Genomic DNA, 19,030 nt, shown 5'->3' on the forward strand with positions numbered 1-19,030 from the left:
CATATTATACACAGACACAAATTTCATACTTGCATATTATACACAGACACAAATTACATACTCGCATATTATACACAGACACAAATTACACACTCGCATATTATACACAGACACAAATTACACACTCGCATATTATACACAGACACAAATTACACACTCGCATATTATACACAGACACAAATTACACACTCGCATATTATACACAGACACAAATTACACACTCGCATATTATACACAGACACAAATTACACACTCGCATATTATACAGACACACATATTGCACACTCACATATTAGACACAGACACAATTTAAATACTCGCATATTATACACAGACACATGTTACACAATCGCGTATTATACACAAACACAAATTACATACTCGCATATTATACACGGACACATATCACACACTCGCATATTATACACAGACATATATTACATACTGGCAGATTATACATAGATACATATTACACACTCGCATATTATACAGACACATATTACATACTCACATATTATACACAGACACAAATTACATACTCGCATATTATACACAGACACATATAACACACTTGCATATTATACACAGACACAAATTACACACTCGCATATTATACACAGACACATATTGCACACTCGCATATTATACACAGACACATATAATACACCAGCATATTATCCAGACACACATATTACACACTCGCATATTATACACAGACACAAATTACATACTCACATATTATACACAGACAAATATCACACACTCGCATATTATACAGACACCCATATTACATACTCGCACATTATACACAGACACAAATTACACACTCACATATTATACACAGACACAAATTACACACTCGCATATTATACACAGACACATATTGCACACTCGCATATTATACACAGACACAAATTACACACTCGCATATTATACACAGACACATTACACACTTGCATATTATACACAGACACATTACACACTTGCATATTATGCAGACATATTACATACTCGCATATTGTACACAGACACAAATTACATAGTCGCATATTATACACAGACACATAGGAACATAGGAACAGGAGTCGGCCATTCAGCCCCTCGTGCCTGCTCCGCCATTTGATAAGATCATGGCTGATCTGTGATCTAACTCCATATACCTGCCTTTGGCCCATATCCCTTCATACCTTTGGTTACCAAAAAGCTATCTATCTCAGATTTAAATTTAGCAATTGAGCTAGTATCAATTGCTGTTTGCGGAAGAGAGTTCCAAACTTCTACAACCCTTTGTGTGTAGAAATGTTTTCTAATCTCGCTCCTGAAAGGTCTGGCTCTAATTTTTAGACTGTGCCCCCTACTCCTAGAATCCCCAACCAGCGGAAATAGTTTCTCTCTATCCACCCTATCCGTTCCCATTAATATCTTATAAACTTCGATCAGATCACCCCTTAACCTTCGAAACTCGAGAGAATACAACCCCAATTTGTGTAATCTCTCCTCGTAACTTAACCCTTGAAGTCCGGGTATCATTCTAGTAAACCTACGCTGCACTCCCTCCAAGGCCAATATGTCCTTCCGAAGGTGCGGTGCCCAGAACTGCTCACAGTACTCCAGGTGCGGTCTAACCAGGGTTTTGTATAGCTGCAGCATAACTTCTGCCCCCTTGTACTCTAGTCCTCTAGATATAAAGGCCAGCATTCCATTAGCCTTATTGATTATTTTCTGCACCCGTTCATGACACTTCAATGATCTGTGTACCTGAACCCCTAAGTCCCTTTGGACATCCACTGTTTTTAATTTTTTACCATTTAGAAAGTACCCTGTTCTATCCTTTTTTGATCCAAAGTGGATGACCTCACATTTGTCTACATTGAATTCCATCTGCCACAGTTTTGCCCATTCACCTAATCTATCAATATCTCTTTGTAATTTTATGTTTTCGTCTGCACATATTACACACTCGCATATTATACACAGACACAAATTACATGCTCGCATATTATACACAGACACATATTACATACTCGCATATTATACACAGACACATATTACACACTCGCATATTATACACACACATATTACACACTCGCATATTATACACAGACACAAATTACATGCTCATATTGTACACAGACATGTGTTACACACTCGCATATTATAAAGACACACATATTGCACACAGTCATATGCATATTAGACATGCACATATTACACACCCTCATATTACAGACTCACACACATTACACACACATATCACACACTCGCATATTACACACACATATTACACACATTATACTCTTGCATATTACGCACAGAAACACATATTACACAGACACACATATTACACCCTTGCATATTACACACAGACACATATTACACATTACATACTTGCATATTACACACATACATATTACATACACTTGCATATTACACACAGACACACATATTACACACTCGCATATTACACAGACACATATTACACACACATACACTCGCACATTACACAGAGACACACATATTATACACGTTACACACTCGCATATTACACACACATTATATATAGACATTACACCCTCATATATTACATATACTCATATTACACACATTACATACTCGCATATTACACAGGCACACATATTACACATTTGCATATTACACACGGATATTACACACAAGTTACACACAAATACACTCGCATATTATGTACAGGCACACACATACACACTCACATATTACACACAGACATTCATATTACACACATATTACACATACTCATATATTACACACAGACAAACATATTATGCACATACTACACACTCATATTACACACAGACACACATTACACACTCACACTCGCCTATTACACACACACATATTGCACACTTGCATATTACACAGACACACACATATTACACACTCGCATCTTACACACAGGCACAAACATATTACACACTCACACACATTACATACAATTACATACCCTACCCAGACACACCAATACCCACCTCACATATACGTGCCCCGACCCAGAGACTGTCTTTGAATTTGACTAATGACTAATGAAGTAAACCAATGTCACATGGTAAATACTGCAAGATATTTATTAGGAACACAAATCTTTACAATAATGTTCTTAAATAAGTCATAAAAAAGGAGACTAGCCTGGTGAGTAGGATCAAATACATGAAAAAGTTGAAACAAACCAGGCAGCACAGAAACAAAGGCAACAGTCAAAATTAAATCTGCATCCAGTCTGGACATGACCCCAAAGCTGTGTTACTCAAAACTACCAACTGAAAGACGAGTTGAGCATTCTAACGGGGTCTATATAAAGGAAACATTTAGAGGGAATAGGACTGTGGATTAACCCTTTCAGACATGAATATATGCCTCCCTGTTCCTTCATCTAAGCCAAGTTTACAGATGACGCTAAGTTAGGTGGCACAGTAAACAGTGTCGATTGGAGCAGAAAGTTGGAAAGGGACATTGAGAGATTAAGTGAGTGGGCAAAACTGTGGAAGATGGAGTTCAGTGAGGGAAAGTGTGAGGTCATCTACTTTGGAGCTAAGAAAGACAGATCAGAGTATTTTATAAATGGTGAGGAGCTCAAAACTGCGGAGGAGCAGAGAGATTTAGGGGTCCAAGTACAGAAATCACGAAAAGTTAGTGGAAAGGTACAAAAAATAATTTAAAAGTCCAATGGAATGTTGGCCTTTATCTCAAGGGGGCTGGAATACAAAGGGGTGGAAGTTATGTTCCAGTTGTACAGAGCTCTGGTTAGACCCCATCTGGAGATACAGCGATCAGTTCTGGGCACCGCACCTCAGGAAGGATATATTGACCTTGGAGGGGTGCAGTGCAGATTCACCAGAATGATACCAGGGCTAAAAGGGTTAAATTATGAGGCCAGGTTACATAGACTGGGCTTGTATTCCCTCGAGTTTAGAAGATTAAGGGGTGATCTAATTGAGGTGTTTAAGTTGATTAAATGATTTGATAGGATAAATAGAGAGAAACTATTTCCTCTGGTGGGGGGAGTCCAGAACAAGGGGGCAGAACCTTAAAATTGGAGCTAGGCCTTTCAATTTCAAAGCTGGCTGTGTAATTTTCGAAGACCGTGGGCACATAGTTCTCTGGGAAATAATCCTTAGCAAAAACGTGCAACAAAGCGGTTTTTCCACATTGGCTATCTCCCACCACAACTATTTTGCATTTCACGATTTGATTATCCATCGGGTTTTTAGTAAGCTTCTGGCTTGGCCTTCTTTCCTTCACTAACGTGGATTTGGAGGGGGAGGGGGGTTAAAAAAAATCTCTGGGTTGCAAATGATCGATGGATAAAAGTAGAAGACGATATGTGCAGGACGCTGACCTCTTCATTAAAGGGGTGATTTCAGGAAGACAATATGTGCGAGACGCTGACCTCCTCATTAAAGGGGTGATTTCAGGAAGACAATATGTGCGAGACGCTGACCTCTTCATTAAAGGGGTGATTTCAGGAAGACAATATGTGCGAGACGCTGACCTCTTCATTAAAGGGGTGATTTCAGGAAGACAATATGTGCGAGACGCTGACCTCTTCATTAAAGGGGTGATTTCAGGAAGACAATATGTGCGAGACGCTGACCTCTTCATTAAAGGGGTGATTTCAGGAAGACAATATGTGCGAGACGCTGACCTCTTCATTAAAGGGGTGATTTCAGGAAGACAATATGTGCAGGACGCTGACCTCCTCATTAAAGGGGTGATTTCAGGAAGCACTTCTTCTCACAAAGGGGAGTGGAAATCTGGAACTCTCTTGTTAGGTAAGGGTATTAAGGGTTATGGAACCAAGACTGGAAGATAGAGTTAAATTAAATGACAGTACAAGCTCGAGGGGATGAATGGCCTCCTCCAGTTCCTATGACAGACAGCACGTGCTTAATGGGCTAAATGGTCTCTTTCTGTACTGTAAGATTCTATGATGAGTTTTTCGACCAACTGCTGCACGACTTGCAAAACCAACTCAATACACCTTGCATCTGGGATTTAAGTTTGAAACGATACACTCAGAGGGGTAGAAGTTGGAGCTGGTTGTGTCTATTTTTTGGATGCAATGAGGGTCAGTTGTGGGGACCAACCTCCCATGACTGGTTTTCATTTCCAGTGACCTCAACGGAAATGAAAATGGGAAGTGATGTTAAATAGGCGCTGAATAGATGTCGGCCGTTTCACACTGTCGCCAAAGTCCAAATGACCCGCATTGTGTACAAGCTCACAGATATCCAGTGAAATGGGAACAAGTGTCAGTGCAGGAATCGTTGAACCTAATAGATAGTGTGTACGGGCCATAAGTGTGTAAAAGCCCACCATAGCTGACACAGTCTCTTGGATGAGTGTGGATTGATTAGGGAAAGTCAGCACGGATTTGTTAAAGTCAAATCATGTTGAACTAACCTGGTTGAGTTTTTTGATGATGTAACAGAGAGGGTCGATGAGGGTAATGCGGTTGATGTGGTGTATATGGACTTTCAAAAGGCGTTTGATAAAGTGCCGCATGGTAGGCTTATCATCAAGATTGCTGCCCATGGAATAAAGGGGGCAGTAGCTACATGGATAAGGGACCGGAAACAGAGTGAACGGTTGTTTTTTGGACTGGAGGGGTGTGCAGTGGTGTTCCCCAGGGGTCGGTGCTGGGACCACTGCTTTTCTTGATGTATATTAATGACTTGGACTTGGGTGTACAGGGCACAATTTCAAAATTTGCAGATGACACAAAACTTGGAAGGGTAGTAAACAGTGAGGAGGATAGTGATAGACTTCAAGAGGATATAGACAGGCTGGTGGCATGGGCGGACACGTGGCAGATGAAATTTAACACAGAAAAATGTGAAGTGATACATTTCGAGGAGAAGCAATATAGACTAGAGGGCACAACTCTAAAAGGGGTACAGGAAAAGAGATCTGGAGGTATATGTGCACAAATTGTTGAAGGTGGCAGGGCAGGTTGAGAAAGTGGTTAAAAAAGCATACGGGATCCTGGGCTTTATAAATAGAGGCATAGAGTACAAAAGTATGGAAGTCATGATGAACCTTTATAAAACACTGGTTTGGCCACAACTGGAGTATTGTGTCCAGTTCTGGGCACCACACTTTAGGAAGGATGTGAAGGCCTTAGAGAGGGTGCAGAAGAGATTTACTAGAATGATTCCAGGGATGAGGGGCTTTAGTTATGTGGATAGACTGGAGAAGCCGGGGTTGTTCTCCTTGGAACAGAGACAGTTGTGAGGAGATTTGATCGAGGTATTCAAAATCATGAAGGGTCTAGACAGAGTAGATAGAGAGAAACTGTTCCCATTGGCGGAAGGGTCAAGAACCAGAGGACATAGATTTAAGGTGATTGGCAAAAGAACCAAAGGCGACATGAGGAAAAACTTTTTTACACAGCGAGTGGTTAGAATCTGGAATGCACTGCCCGAGGGGGTGATGGAGGCAGATTCAATCATGGCCTTCAAAAGGGAACTGGATAAGTACTTGAAAGGGAAAAATTTGCAGGGCTACGGGGATAAGGCGGGGGAATGGGACTAGCTGGATTGCTCTTGCAATAGAGCCGGCACAGACTCGATGGGCCAAATGGCCTCCTTCCGTGCTGCAACCTTTCTATGATTCTATGATTCTATGTGGGTGCGTACTCATGCACTTATTCTTGCTGTGAGGTTTCACTGTAGGAAAGTATTAGATTTATCACAGTCTGGAGTTTAAAGCTTTGCTCAGACTTTGGCCTTAAATCTCTCCCCTTCTACTTTACCCTCGTGGTCTCAAGTTCTTGTTGCATTTCCCGGCGGGAATACTCTCACACCCATTGCTGCCCCATGTTGTCATGGGAAAAATCATGAACAGATTTTATTCAATTAGTCAGAAGTCTGACACCAATATCCACGAGGATCAGGTCCACAACAGCAAGTATCGCAAACCTGTAACTTGCTCAGAGGAGTTAGTGATACCTGACAAGAGAGTCCTGATTCTGCTGGCCCCGTCTACACTACTCACTAATCCAACAGTTTCACACTGATTCTGCTGGCCCCGTCTACACTACTCACTAATCCAACAGTTTCACACTGATTCTGCTGGCCCCGTCTACACTACTCACTAATCCAACAGTTTCACACTGATTCTGCTGGCCTCGTCGACACTACTCACTAATCCAACAGTTTCACACTGATTCTGCTAACCTCGTTGACACTGCTCCCTATTCCAAGTTTCACACTAATTCTGCTAACCCCACCTTTTCTGTTCACTATTCCAAAAGTTTCACACTGATTCTGCTAACCCCGTCTACACTGCTCACTATTCCAATAGTTTCACACTGATTCTGCCAACTTCTGCTCACTATTCCAACCATTTCACTGATTCTACCAACCCCGATGACACTGCTCACTATTCCAACTGTTTCGCACTGATTCTGCTAACCCTGTCTGCACTGCTCACTATTCCAAGTTTCACGCTGATTCTGCCAACCCTGACTACACTGTCCACTATTCCTACCGTTTCACACTGATTCTGTGCTTCTTTAGGGACTGGGCTGTAGTTTGGAGGGGATATTAACTGAATATTCTTGGGGAGATGGTTAATCACTATAACAACAGCAACTTGCATTTATATAGCACCTTTAACGTAGTAAAACGTCCCAAAGCACTTTACAGGAGCGATTATCAAACAAAATTTGACATCGAGCCACATAAGGAGATATTAGGACAGGTGAGGTAAGTTTTAAGGAGCGTCTTGAAGGAGGCGAGAGAGGTAGGGAGCCGGAGAGGTTTAGGGAGGGAATTCCAGAGCTTAGCGCCTAGGCAGCTGAAGGCACGGCTGCCAATGGTGGAGCGATTAAAATCGGGGACACGCAAGAGTCCAGAATTGGAGGAGTGCAGAGATTTTGGAGAGTTGCAGGGCTGGAGGAGGTTACAGAGGTAGGGAGGGGTGAGGCCATGGAGGGATTTGAAAACAAGGATGAGAATTTTAAATCGAGGCGTTCCCGGACCGGGAGCCAATGTAGGTCAGTGAGCACAGGGGGTGATGGGAGAACGGGACTTGGTGCGAGTTAGGATACGGGCAGCAGGGTTTTGGATGAGCTCAAGTTTATGGAGGGTGGAAGATGAAAGGCCGGCCAGGAGAGGATTGGAATAGTCCAGTCTGGAGATAACAAAGGCACGGATGAGGGTTTCAGCAGCAGATGAGCTGAGGCTGGGGCGGAGACGGGTAATATTACTGAGGCGGAAGCAGGCGGTTTTGGTGATGGAGCGGATATGAGGTCGGAAGCTCATCTCAGGGTCAAATAGGAGGCCAAGGTTACGAACGGTCTGGTTCAGCCCCAGACAGTGGCCAGGGGAGGGATGGAGTCGGTGATGAGGGAACGGAGTTTGTGGTGGAGACTGAAGACAGTGGCTTCGGTCTTCTCAATATTTAGTTAGAGGAAATTTCTGCTCATCCAGTACTGGATGTCGGACAAACAGTGTGACAAATGAGAGACAGTGAAGGGGTCGAGAGATGTGGTGGTGAGGTAGAGCTGCGTGTCGTCAGCGTACATGTGGAATGTGATGTCACGTTTTTGGATGATGTCACCGAGGGGCAGCCTGTAGATGATAAATAAGAGGGGGTCAAGGATAAATCCTTGGGGACACCAGAAGTAACGGTGCGGGAGTGGGAAGAGAAGCCATTGCAGGAGATTCTCTGGCTACGACTGGATAAATAAGAATGGAACCCGGCGAGCCCAGTCCCACCCAGCTGGACAGCGGAGGAGAGGCGTTGGAGGAGGATGGTGTGGTCAACCGTGTCAAAGGCTGCAGACAGGTGGAGAAGGATGAGGAGGGAGAGTTTACCACGGTCACAGTCACATAGGATGTTATTCGTGACTTTGATAATGGCCGATTCAGTACTGTGGCAGGGGCGGAAACCTGATTGGAGGGATTCAAACATGGAGTTGTGGGAAGGATGGGCACGGATTTGGGAATCGACAACATGTTCAAGGACTTTGGAGAGGAAAGGGAGGTTGGAGATGGGGCGGTAATTTGCAAGGACAGAGAGGGGTCAAGGGTGGGTTTTTAGGAGGGGATGTGGACAGGACCTGAGGAGAGGGAACCGTTAACAATATCAGCAGACAGCCAGGAGGGGAAGCAAAGTCATTGTGTGACTGATATTAGTTCTGTTAGCAATCAATCCAGATCCAGGTCCCGCAGGATGAAAACATTCTCTAGACACTGTCAGAGAGGCTAAAACGAGTCTTTAGTGAGTCGGGGATTCACGAGTTCACACCCAGGGTCACCCAGCATGATCCAGATTAAGTTTCATGTGAATTACTCCGCATAAATAATAAATTAAACTTGGTACAGTCATTTTTAAATTGCATTAGACTTTAGATGACTGGTTCAGACCGAAGCACAGTTCGTGTTTCTGGGAAGACTCAATCGCAGCCCAGCAAAGCCTCGGACAAATGTCACTTGTCACATTCCAGATCAGGAGCGACACCGTTTTCCTGCGGCTGGAAATGTTCCTCACAGAACTCCCGGATCCGGTTACACGCCTCCAGCATCAAGGGTTCGGGAACAGTCAACACCACCCGGAAAAAGTTTGGATACTCGAAGCACTGAGGAGACAGAAGATGAGGAATTTAAACATTGCAGCGAAACATTGTGGCGGGGTCCGGGTCCCGGGCGGTGGAGCAAAACTCGGGAGAAACGGAGTGAATGAGCGCAATTCCCGACGGTTTCTCACTTTCTTCCACAGAAGTTGATGCGGAGATTGGGGAATCCCCGAGGAAACTCCACCCTCTGTCTCCCAAATATCACTGGCCGCTCCTCACACTCAACTGCTCATTGCAAACAAACAGCAGCTTCCAGCCTCCGTCCCTGCCCTGGGATCCTGCTGTGCAACAGAGGCTCTCTGGACCAGGGGGAAAAACCTCTCTCTGTTCCCACTCCAGGAAACCATCCAGTCTCCCCTGGTGAGAAAAGCCCTTGTCACACCTCAGGCTCGGTGGTGATGCGACCCTCGGTTCAATGATACAAGAATCGAAGTTCAGAGGTGAAGAACAGCTCTTGTGGAAAGTGCAACGGGCATTTATGAGTGATATCGAGCAGCCGACTGTCCACTCTGATAAACCCCACACCACTCACTGTCCACTGTGATAAACCCCACACCACTCACTGTCCACTCTGATAAACCCCACACCACTCACTGTCCACTCCGATAAACCCCACACCACTCACTGTCCACTCTGATAAACCCCACACCACTCACTGTCCACTCTGATAAACCTCACACCACTCACTGTCCACTCCGATAAACCCCACACCCCTCACTGTCCACTCCGATAAACCCCACACCACTCACTGTCCACTCCGATAAACCCCACACCACTCACTGTCCACTCCGATAAACCCCACACCACTCACTGTCCACTCCGATAAACCCCACACCACTCACTGTCCACTCTGATAAACCCCACACCACTCACTGTCCACTCTGATAAACCCCACACCACTCACTGTCCACTCTGATACACCCCACACCACTCACTGTCCACACTGATATACCCCACACCACTCACTGTCCACTCTGATAAACCCCACACCACTCACTGTCCACTCTGATATACCCCACACCACTCACTGTCCACTCTGATAAACCCTACACCACTCACTGTCCACTCCGATATACCCCACACCACTCACTGTCCACTCCGATAAACCCCACACCACTCACTGTCCACTCTGATAAACCCCACACCCCTCACTGTCCACTCTGATAAACCCCACACCACTCACTGTCCACTCTGATATACCCCACACCACTCACTGTCCACTCTGATGCACCCCACACCACTCACTGTCCACTCTGATATACCCCACACCACTCACTGTCCACTCTGATAAACCCCACACCACTCACTGTCCACTGTGATAAACCCCACACCACTCACTGTCCACTCCGATACACCCCACACCACTCACTGTCCACTCCGATAAACCCCACACCACTCACTGTCCACTCCGATATACCCCACACCACTCACTGTCCACTCCGATAAACCCCACACCACTCACTGTCCACTCCGATAAATCCCACACCACTCACTGTCCACTCTGATAAACCCCACACAACTCACTGTCCACTCTGATATACCCCACACCACTCACTGTCCACTCTGATACACCCCACACCACTCACTGTCCACTCTGATAAACCCCACACCACTCACTGTCCACTCTGATATACCCCACACCACTCACTGTCCACTCTGATAAACCCCACACCACTCACTGTCCACTCTGATAAACCCCACACCACTCACTGTCCACTCTGATAAACCCCACACCACTCACTGTCCACTCTGATAAACCCCACACCACTCACTGTCCACTGTGATAAACCCCACACCACTCACTGTCCACTCTGATAAACCCCACACCACTCACTGTCCACTCTGATACACCCCACACCACTCACTGTCCACTCTGATAAACCCCACACCACTCACTGTCCACTCTGATAAACCCCACACCACTCACTGTCCACTCTGATAAACCCCACACCACTCACTGTCCACTCTGATATACCCACACCACTCACTGTCCACTCCAATAATCCCACACCACTCACTGTCCACTCTGATAAACCCCACACCACTCACTGTCCACTCTGATACACCCCACACCACTCACTGTCCACTCTGATAAACCCCACACCACTCACTGTCCACTCCTATAATCCCACACCACTCACTGTCCACTCTGATAAACCCCACACCACTCACTGTCCACTCTGACACACCCCACACCACTCACTGTCCAATCTGATATACCCCACACCACTCACTGTCCACTCTGATAAACCCCACACCACTCACTGTCCACTCCGATAAACCCCACACCACTCACTGTCCACTCCGATAAACCCCACACCACTCACTGTCCACTCTGATAAACCCCACACCACTCACTGTCCACTCTGATAAACCCCACACCACTCACTGTCCACTCTGATAAACCTCACACCACTCACTGTAACACTCTGATATACCCCACCCCACTCACTGTCCACTCTGATAAACCCCACACCACTCACTGTCCACTCTGATATACCCCACACCACTCACTGTCCACTCCGATACACCCCACACCACTCACTGTCCACTCTGATAAACCCCACACCACTCACTGTCCACTCCGATAAACCCCACACCACTCACTGTCCACTCCGATAAACCCCACACCCCTCACTGTCCACTCTGATAAACCCCACACCACTCACTGTCCACTCTGATATACCGCACACCACTCACTGTCCACTCTGATATACCCCACACCACTCACTGTCCACTCTGATACACCCCACCCCACTCACTGTCCACTCTGATATACCCCACACCACTCACTGTCCACTCTGATATACCCCACACCACTCACTGTCCACTCTGATATACCCCACCCCACTCACTGTCCACTCTGATATACCCCACACCACTCACTGTCCACTCTGATAAACCCCACACCACTCACTGTCCACTCTGATATACCGCACACCACTCACTGTCCACTCTGATATACCCCACACCACTCACTGTCCACTCTGATACACCCCACCCCACTCACTGTCCACTCTGATATACCCCACACCACTCACTGTCCACTCTGATATACCCCACACCACTCACTGTCCACTCTGATGCACCCCACACCACTGACTGTCCACTCTGATACACCCCACCCCACTCACTGTCCACTCTGATACACCCCACACCACTCACTGTCCACTCCGATAAACCCCACACCACTCACTGTCCACTCTGATAAACCCCACACCACTCACTGTCCACTGTGATAAACCCCACACCACTCACTGTCCACTCTGATAAACCCCACACCACTCACTGTCCACTCTGATACACCCCACACCACTCACTGTCCACTCTGATAAACCCCACACCACTCACTGTCCACTGTGATAAACCCCACACCACTCACTGTCCACTCTGATACACCCCACACCACTCACTGTAACACTCTGATAAACCCTACACCACTCACTGTCCACTCTGATAAACCCCACACCACTCACTGTCCACTCCGATAAACCCCACACCACTCACTGTCCACTGTGATAAACCCCACACCACTCACTGTCCACTCTGATACACCCCACACCACTCACTGTAACACTCTGATAAACCCTACACCACTCACTGTCCACTCTGATAAACCCCACACCACTCACTGTCCACTCTGATAAACCCCACACCACTCACTGTCCACTGTGATAAACCCCACACCACTCACTGTAACACTCTGATAAACCCTACACCACTCACTGTAACACTCTGATAAACCCTACACCACTCACTGTCCACTCTGATAAACCCCACACCACTCACTGTCCACTCTGATACACCCCACACCACTCACTGTCCACTCTGATATACCCCACACCACTCACTGTCCACTCTGATATACCCCACCCCACTCACTGTCCACTCTGATATACCCCACACCACTCACTGTCCACTCTGATAAACCCCACACCACTCACTGTCCACTCTGATATACCGCACACCACTCACTGTCCACTCTGATATACCCCACACCACTCACTGTCCACTCTGATACACCCCACCCCACTCACTGTCCACTCTGATATACCCCACACCACTCACTGTCCACTCTGATATACCCCACACCACTCACTGTCCACTCTGATGCACCCCACACCACTGACTGTCCACTCTGATACACCCCACCCCACTCACTGTCCACTCTGATACACCCCACACCACTCACTGTCCACTCTGATAAACCCCACACCACTCACTGTCCACTCTGATAAACCCCACACCACTCACTGTCCACTCTGATATACCCACACCACTCACTGTCCACTCTGATGCACCCCACACCACTCACTGTCCACTCTGATATACCCCACACCACTCACTGTCCACTCTGATAAACCCCACACCACTCACTGTCCACTCTGATAAACCCCACACCACTCACTGTCCACTCTGATAAACCCCACACCACTCACTGTCCACTCTGATACACCCCACACCACTCACTGTCCACTCTGATAAACCCCACACCACTCACTGTCCACTCTGATAAACCCCACACCACTCACTGTCCACTCTGATAAACCCCACACCACTCACTGTCCACTCTGATATACCCACACCACTCACTGTCCACTCCAATAATCCCACACCACTCACTGTCCACTCTGATAAACCCCACACCACTCACTGTCCACTCTGATACACCCCACACCACTCACTGTCCACTCTGATAAACCCCACACCACTCACTGTCCACTCCTATAATCCCACACCACTCACTGTCCACTCTGATAAACCCCACACCACTCACTGTCCACTCTGACACACCCCACACCACTCACTGTCCAATCTGATATACCCCACACCACTCACTGTCCACTCTGATAAACCCCACACCACTCACTGTCCACTCCGATAAACCCCACACCACTCACTGTCCACTCCGATAAACCCCACACCACTCACTGTCCACTCTGATAAACCCCACACCACTCACTGTCCACTCTGATAAACCCCACACCACTCACTGTCCACTCTGATAAACCTCACACCACTCACTGTAACACTCTGATATACCCCACCCCACTCACTGTCCACTCTGATAAACCCCACACCACTCACTGTCCACTCTGATATACCCCACACCACTCACTGTCCACTCCGATACACCCCACACCACTCACTGTCCACTCTGATAAACCCCACACCACTCACTGTCCACTCCGATAAACCCCACACCACTCACTGTCCACTCCGATAAACCCCACACCCCTCACTGTCCACTCTGATAAACCCCACACCACTCACTGTCCACTCTGATATACCGCACACCACTCACTGTCCACTCTGATATACCCCACACCACTCACTGTCCACTCTGATACACCCCACCCCACTCACTGTCCACTCTGATATACCCCACACCACTCACTGTCCACTCTGATATACCCCACACCACTCACTGTCCACTCTGATATACCCCACCCCACTCACTGTCCACTCTGATATACCCCACACCACTCACTGTCCACTCTGATAAACCCCACACCACTCACTGTCCACTCTGATATACCGCACACCACTCACTGTCCACTCTGATATACCCCACACCACTCACTGTCCACTCTGATACACCCCACCCCACTCACTGTCCACTCTGATATACCCCACACCACTCACTGTCCACTCTGATATACCCCACACCACTCACTGTCCACTCTGATGCACCCCACACCACTGACTGTCCACTCTGATACACCCCACCCCACTCACTGTCCACTCTGATACACCCCACACCACTCACTGTCCACTCCGATAAACCCCACACCACTCACTGTCCACTCTGATAAACCCCACACCACTCACTGTCCACTGTGATAAACCCCACACCACTCACTGTCCACTCTGATAAACCCCACACCACTCACTGTCCACTCTGATACACCCCACACCACTCACTGTCCACTCTGATAAACCCCACACCACTCACTGTCCACTGTGATAAACCCCACACCACTCACTGTCCACTCTGATACACCCCACACCACTCACTGTAACACTCTGATAAACCCTACACCACTCACTGTCCACTCTGATAAACCCCACACCACTCACTGTCCACTCCGATAAACCCCACACCACTCACTGTCCACTGTGATAAACCCCACACCACTCACTGTCCACTCTGATACACCCCACACCACTCACTGTAACACTCTGATAAACCCTACACCACTCACTGTCCACTCTGATAAACCCCACACCACTCACTGTCCACTCTGATAAACCCCACACCACTCACTGTCCACTGTGATAAACCCCACACCACTCACTGTAACACTCTGATAAACCCTACACCACTCACTGTAACACTCTGATAAACCCTACACCACTCACTGTCCACTCTGATAAACCCCACACCACTCACTGTCCACTCTGATACACCCCACACCACTCACTGTCCACTCTGATATACCCCACACCACTCACTGTCCACTCTGATATACCCCACCCCACTCACTGTCCACTCTGATATACCCCACACCACTCACTGTCCACTCTGATAAACCCCACACCACTCACTGTCCACTCTGATATACCGCACACCACTCACTGTCCACTCTGATATACCCCACACCACTCACTGTCCACTCTGATACACCCCACCCCACTCACTGTCCACTCTGATATACCCCACACCACTCACTGTCCACTCTGATATACCCCACACCACTCACTGTCCACTCTGATGCACCCCACACCACTGACTGTCCACTCTGATACACCCCACCCCACTCACTGTCCACTCTGATACACCCCACACCACTCACTGTCCACTCCGATAAACCCCACACCACTCACTGTCCACTCTGATAAACCCCACACCACTCACTGTCCACTGTGATAAACCCCACACCACTCACTGTCCACTCTGATAAACCCCACACCACTCACTGTCCACTCTGATACACCCCACACCACTCACTGTCCACTCTGATAAACCCCACACCACTCACTGTCCACTGTGATATACCCCACACCACTCACTGTCCACTCTGATGCACCCCACACCACTGACTGTCCACTCTGATACACCCCACCCCACTCACTGTCCACTCTGATACACCCCACACCACTCACTGTCCACTCCGATAAACCCCACACCACTCACTGTCCACTCTGATAAACCCCACACCACTCACTGTCCACTGTGATAAACCCCACACCACTCACTGTCCACTCTGATAAACCCCACACCACTCACTGTCCACTCTGATACACCCCACACCACTCACTGTCCACTCTGATACACCCCACACCACTCACTGTCCACTGTGATAAACCCCACACCACTCACTGTCCACTCTGATACACCCCACACCACTCACTGTAACACTCTGATAAACCCTACACCACTCACTGTCCACTCTGATAAACCCCACACCACTCACTGTCCACTCCGATAAACCCCACACCACTCACTGTCCACTGTGATAAACCCCACACCACTCACTGTCCACTCTGATACACCCCACACCACTCACTGTAACACTCTGATAAACCCTACACCACTCACTGTCCACTCTGATAAACCCCACACCACTCACTGTCCACTCTGATAAACCCCACACCACTCACTGTCCACTGTGATAAACCCCACACCACTCACTGTAACACTCTGATAAACCCTACACCACTCACTGTAACACTCTGATAAACCCTACACCACTCACTGTCCACTCTGATAAACCCCACACCACTCACTGTCCACTCTGATACACCCCACACCACTCACTGTCCACTCTGATATACCCCACACCACTCACTGTCCACTCTGATATACCCCACACCACTCACTGTCCACTCTGATATACCCCACACCACTCACTGTCCACTCTGATAAACCCCACACCACTCACTGTCCACTCTGATACACCCCACACCACTCACTGTCCACTCTGATAAACCCCACACCACTCACTGTCCACTCTGATACGCCCCACACCACTCACTGTCCACTCTGATACGCCCCACACCACTCACTGTCCACTCTGATAAACCCCACACCACTCACTGTCCACTGTGATAAACCCCACACCACTCACTGTCCACTCTGATAAACCCCACACCACTCACTGTCCACTCCGATAAACCCCACACCACTCACTGTAAGACTCTGATAAACCCTACACCACTCACTGTAACACTCTGATAAACCCTACACCACTCACTGTCCACTCTGATAAACCCCACACCACTCACTGTCCACTCTGATACACCCCACACCACTCACTGTCCACTCTGATATACCCCACACCACTCACTGTCCACTCTGATATACCCCACACCACTCACTGTCCACTCTGATATACCCCACACCACTCACTGTCCACTCTGATAAACCCCACACCCCTCAATGTAACACTCTGATACGCCCCACACCACTCACTGTCCACTCTGATACGCCCCACACCACTCACTGTCTACTCCGATAAACCCCCCACCACTCACTGTCCACTCTGATAAACCCCACACCCCTCACTGTAACACTCTGATACGCCCCACACCACTCACTGTCCACTCCGATAAACCCCACACCACTCACTGTACTTTTTTTTTTCTTATTCGTTCACGGGATGTGGGCGTCGCTGGCAAGGCCGGCATTTATTGCCCATCCCTAATTGCCCTTGAGAAGGTGGCGGTGAGCTGCCTTCTTGAACCGCTGCAGTCCGTGTGGTGAAGGTTCTCCCACAGTGCTGTTAGGAAGGGAGTTCCAGGATTTTGACCCAGCGACGATGAAGGAACGGCGATATATTTCCAAGTCGGGATGGTGTGTGACTTGGAGGGGAACGTGCAGGTGGTGTTGTTCCCATGTACCTGTTGCTCTTGTCCTTCTTGGTGGTAGAGGTCGCGGGTTTGGGAGGTGCTGTCGAAGAAGCCTTGGCGAGTTGCTGCTGTGCATCCTGTGGATGGTACACACTGCAGCCACAGTGCGCCGGTGGTGAAGGGAGTGAATGTTTAGGGTGGTGGATGGGGTGCCAATCAAGTGGGCTGCTTTGTCCTGGATGGTGTCGAGCTGCTTGAGTGTTGTTGGAGCTGCACTCATCCAGGCAAGTGGTGAGTATTCCATCACACTCCTGACTTGTGCCTTGTAGATGGTGGAAAGGCTTTGGGGAGTCAGGAGGTGAGTCACTCGCCGCAGAATACCCAGCCTCTGACCTGCTCTCGTAGCCACAGTATTTATATGGCTGGTCCAGTTAAGTTTCTGGTCAATGGTGACCCCCAGGATGTTGATGGTGGGGGATTCGGCGATGGTAATGCCGTTGAATGTCAAGGGGAGGTGGTTAGACTCTCTCTTGTTGGAGATGGTCATTGCCTGGCACTTATCTGGCGCGAATGTTACTTGCCACTTATGAGCCCAAGCCTGGATGTTGTCCAGGTCTTGCT

The 19,030-nt window shown here is 47.8% G+C and overlaps 1 protein-coding gene across 1 annotated transcript in view; it reads right to left on the reverse strand.

Moving 5' to 3' along the window:
* Window positions 1–3,075: 3,075 nt before the first annotated feature.
* tat (tyrosine aminotransferase) overlaps window positions 3,076–19,030 on the reverse strand; it is a 96,466-nt gene continuing 80,511 nt past the window's right edge. Inside the window, exon 12 of the mRNA XM_067998244.1 lies at window positions 3,076–9,619. Within this exon, the coding sequence (XP_067854345.1) occupies window positions 9,470–9,619 (150 nt within the window). The 3' untranslated portion in view covers window positions 3,076–9,469. The remainder of the gene's footprint in view (window positions 9,620–19,030) is intronic.

Source organism: Heptranchias perlo, chromosome 16 (genome assembly GCF_035084215.1).
Source record: "Heptranchias perlo isolate sHepPer1 chromosome 16, sHepPer1.hap1, whole genome shotgun sequence".
Classification (NCBI taxonomy): domain Eukaryota; kingdom Metazoa; phylum Chordata; class Chondrichthyes; order Hexanchiformes; family Hexanchidae; genus Heptranchias; species Heptranchias perlo.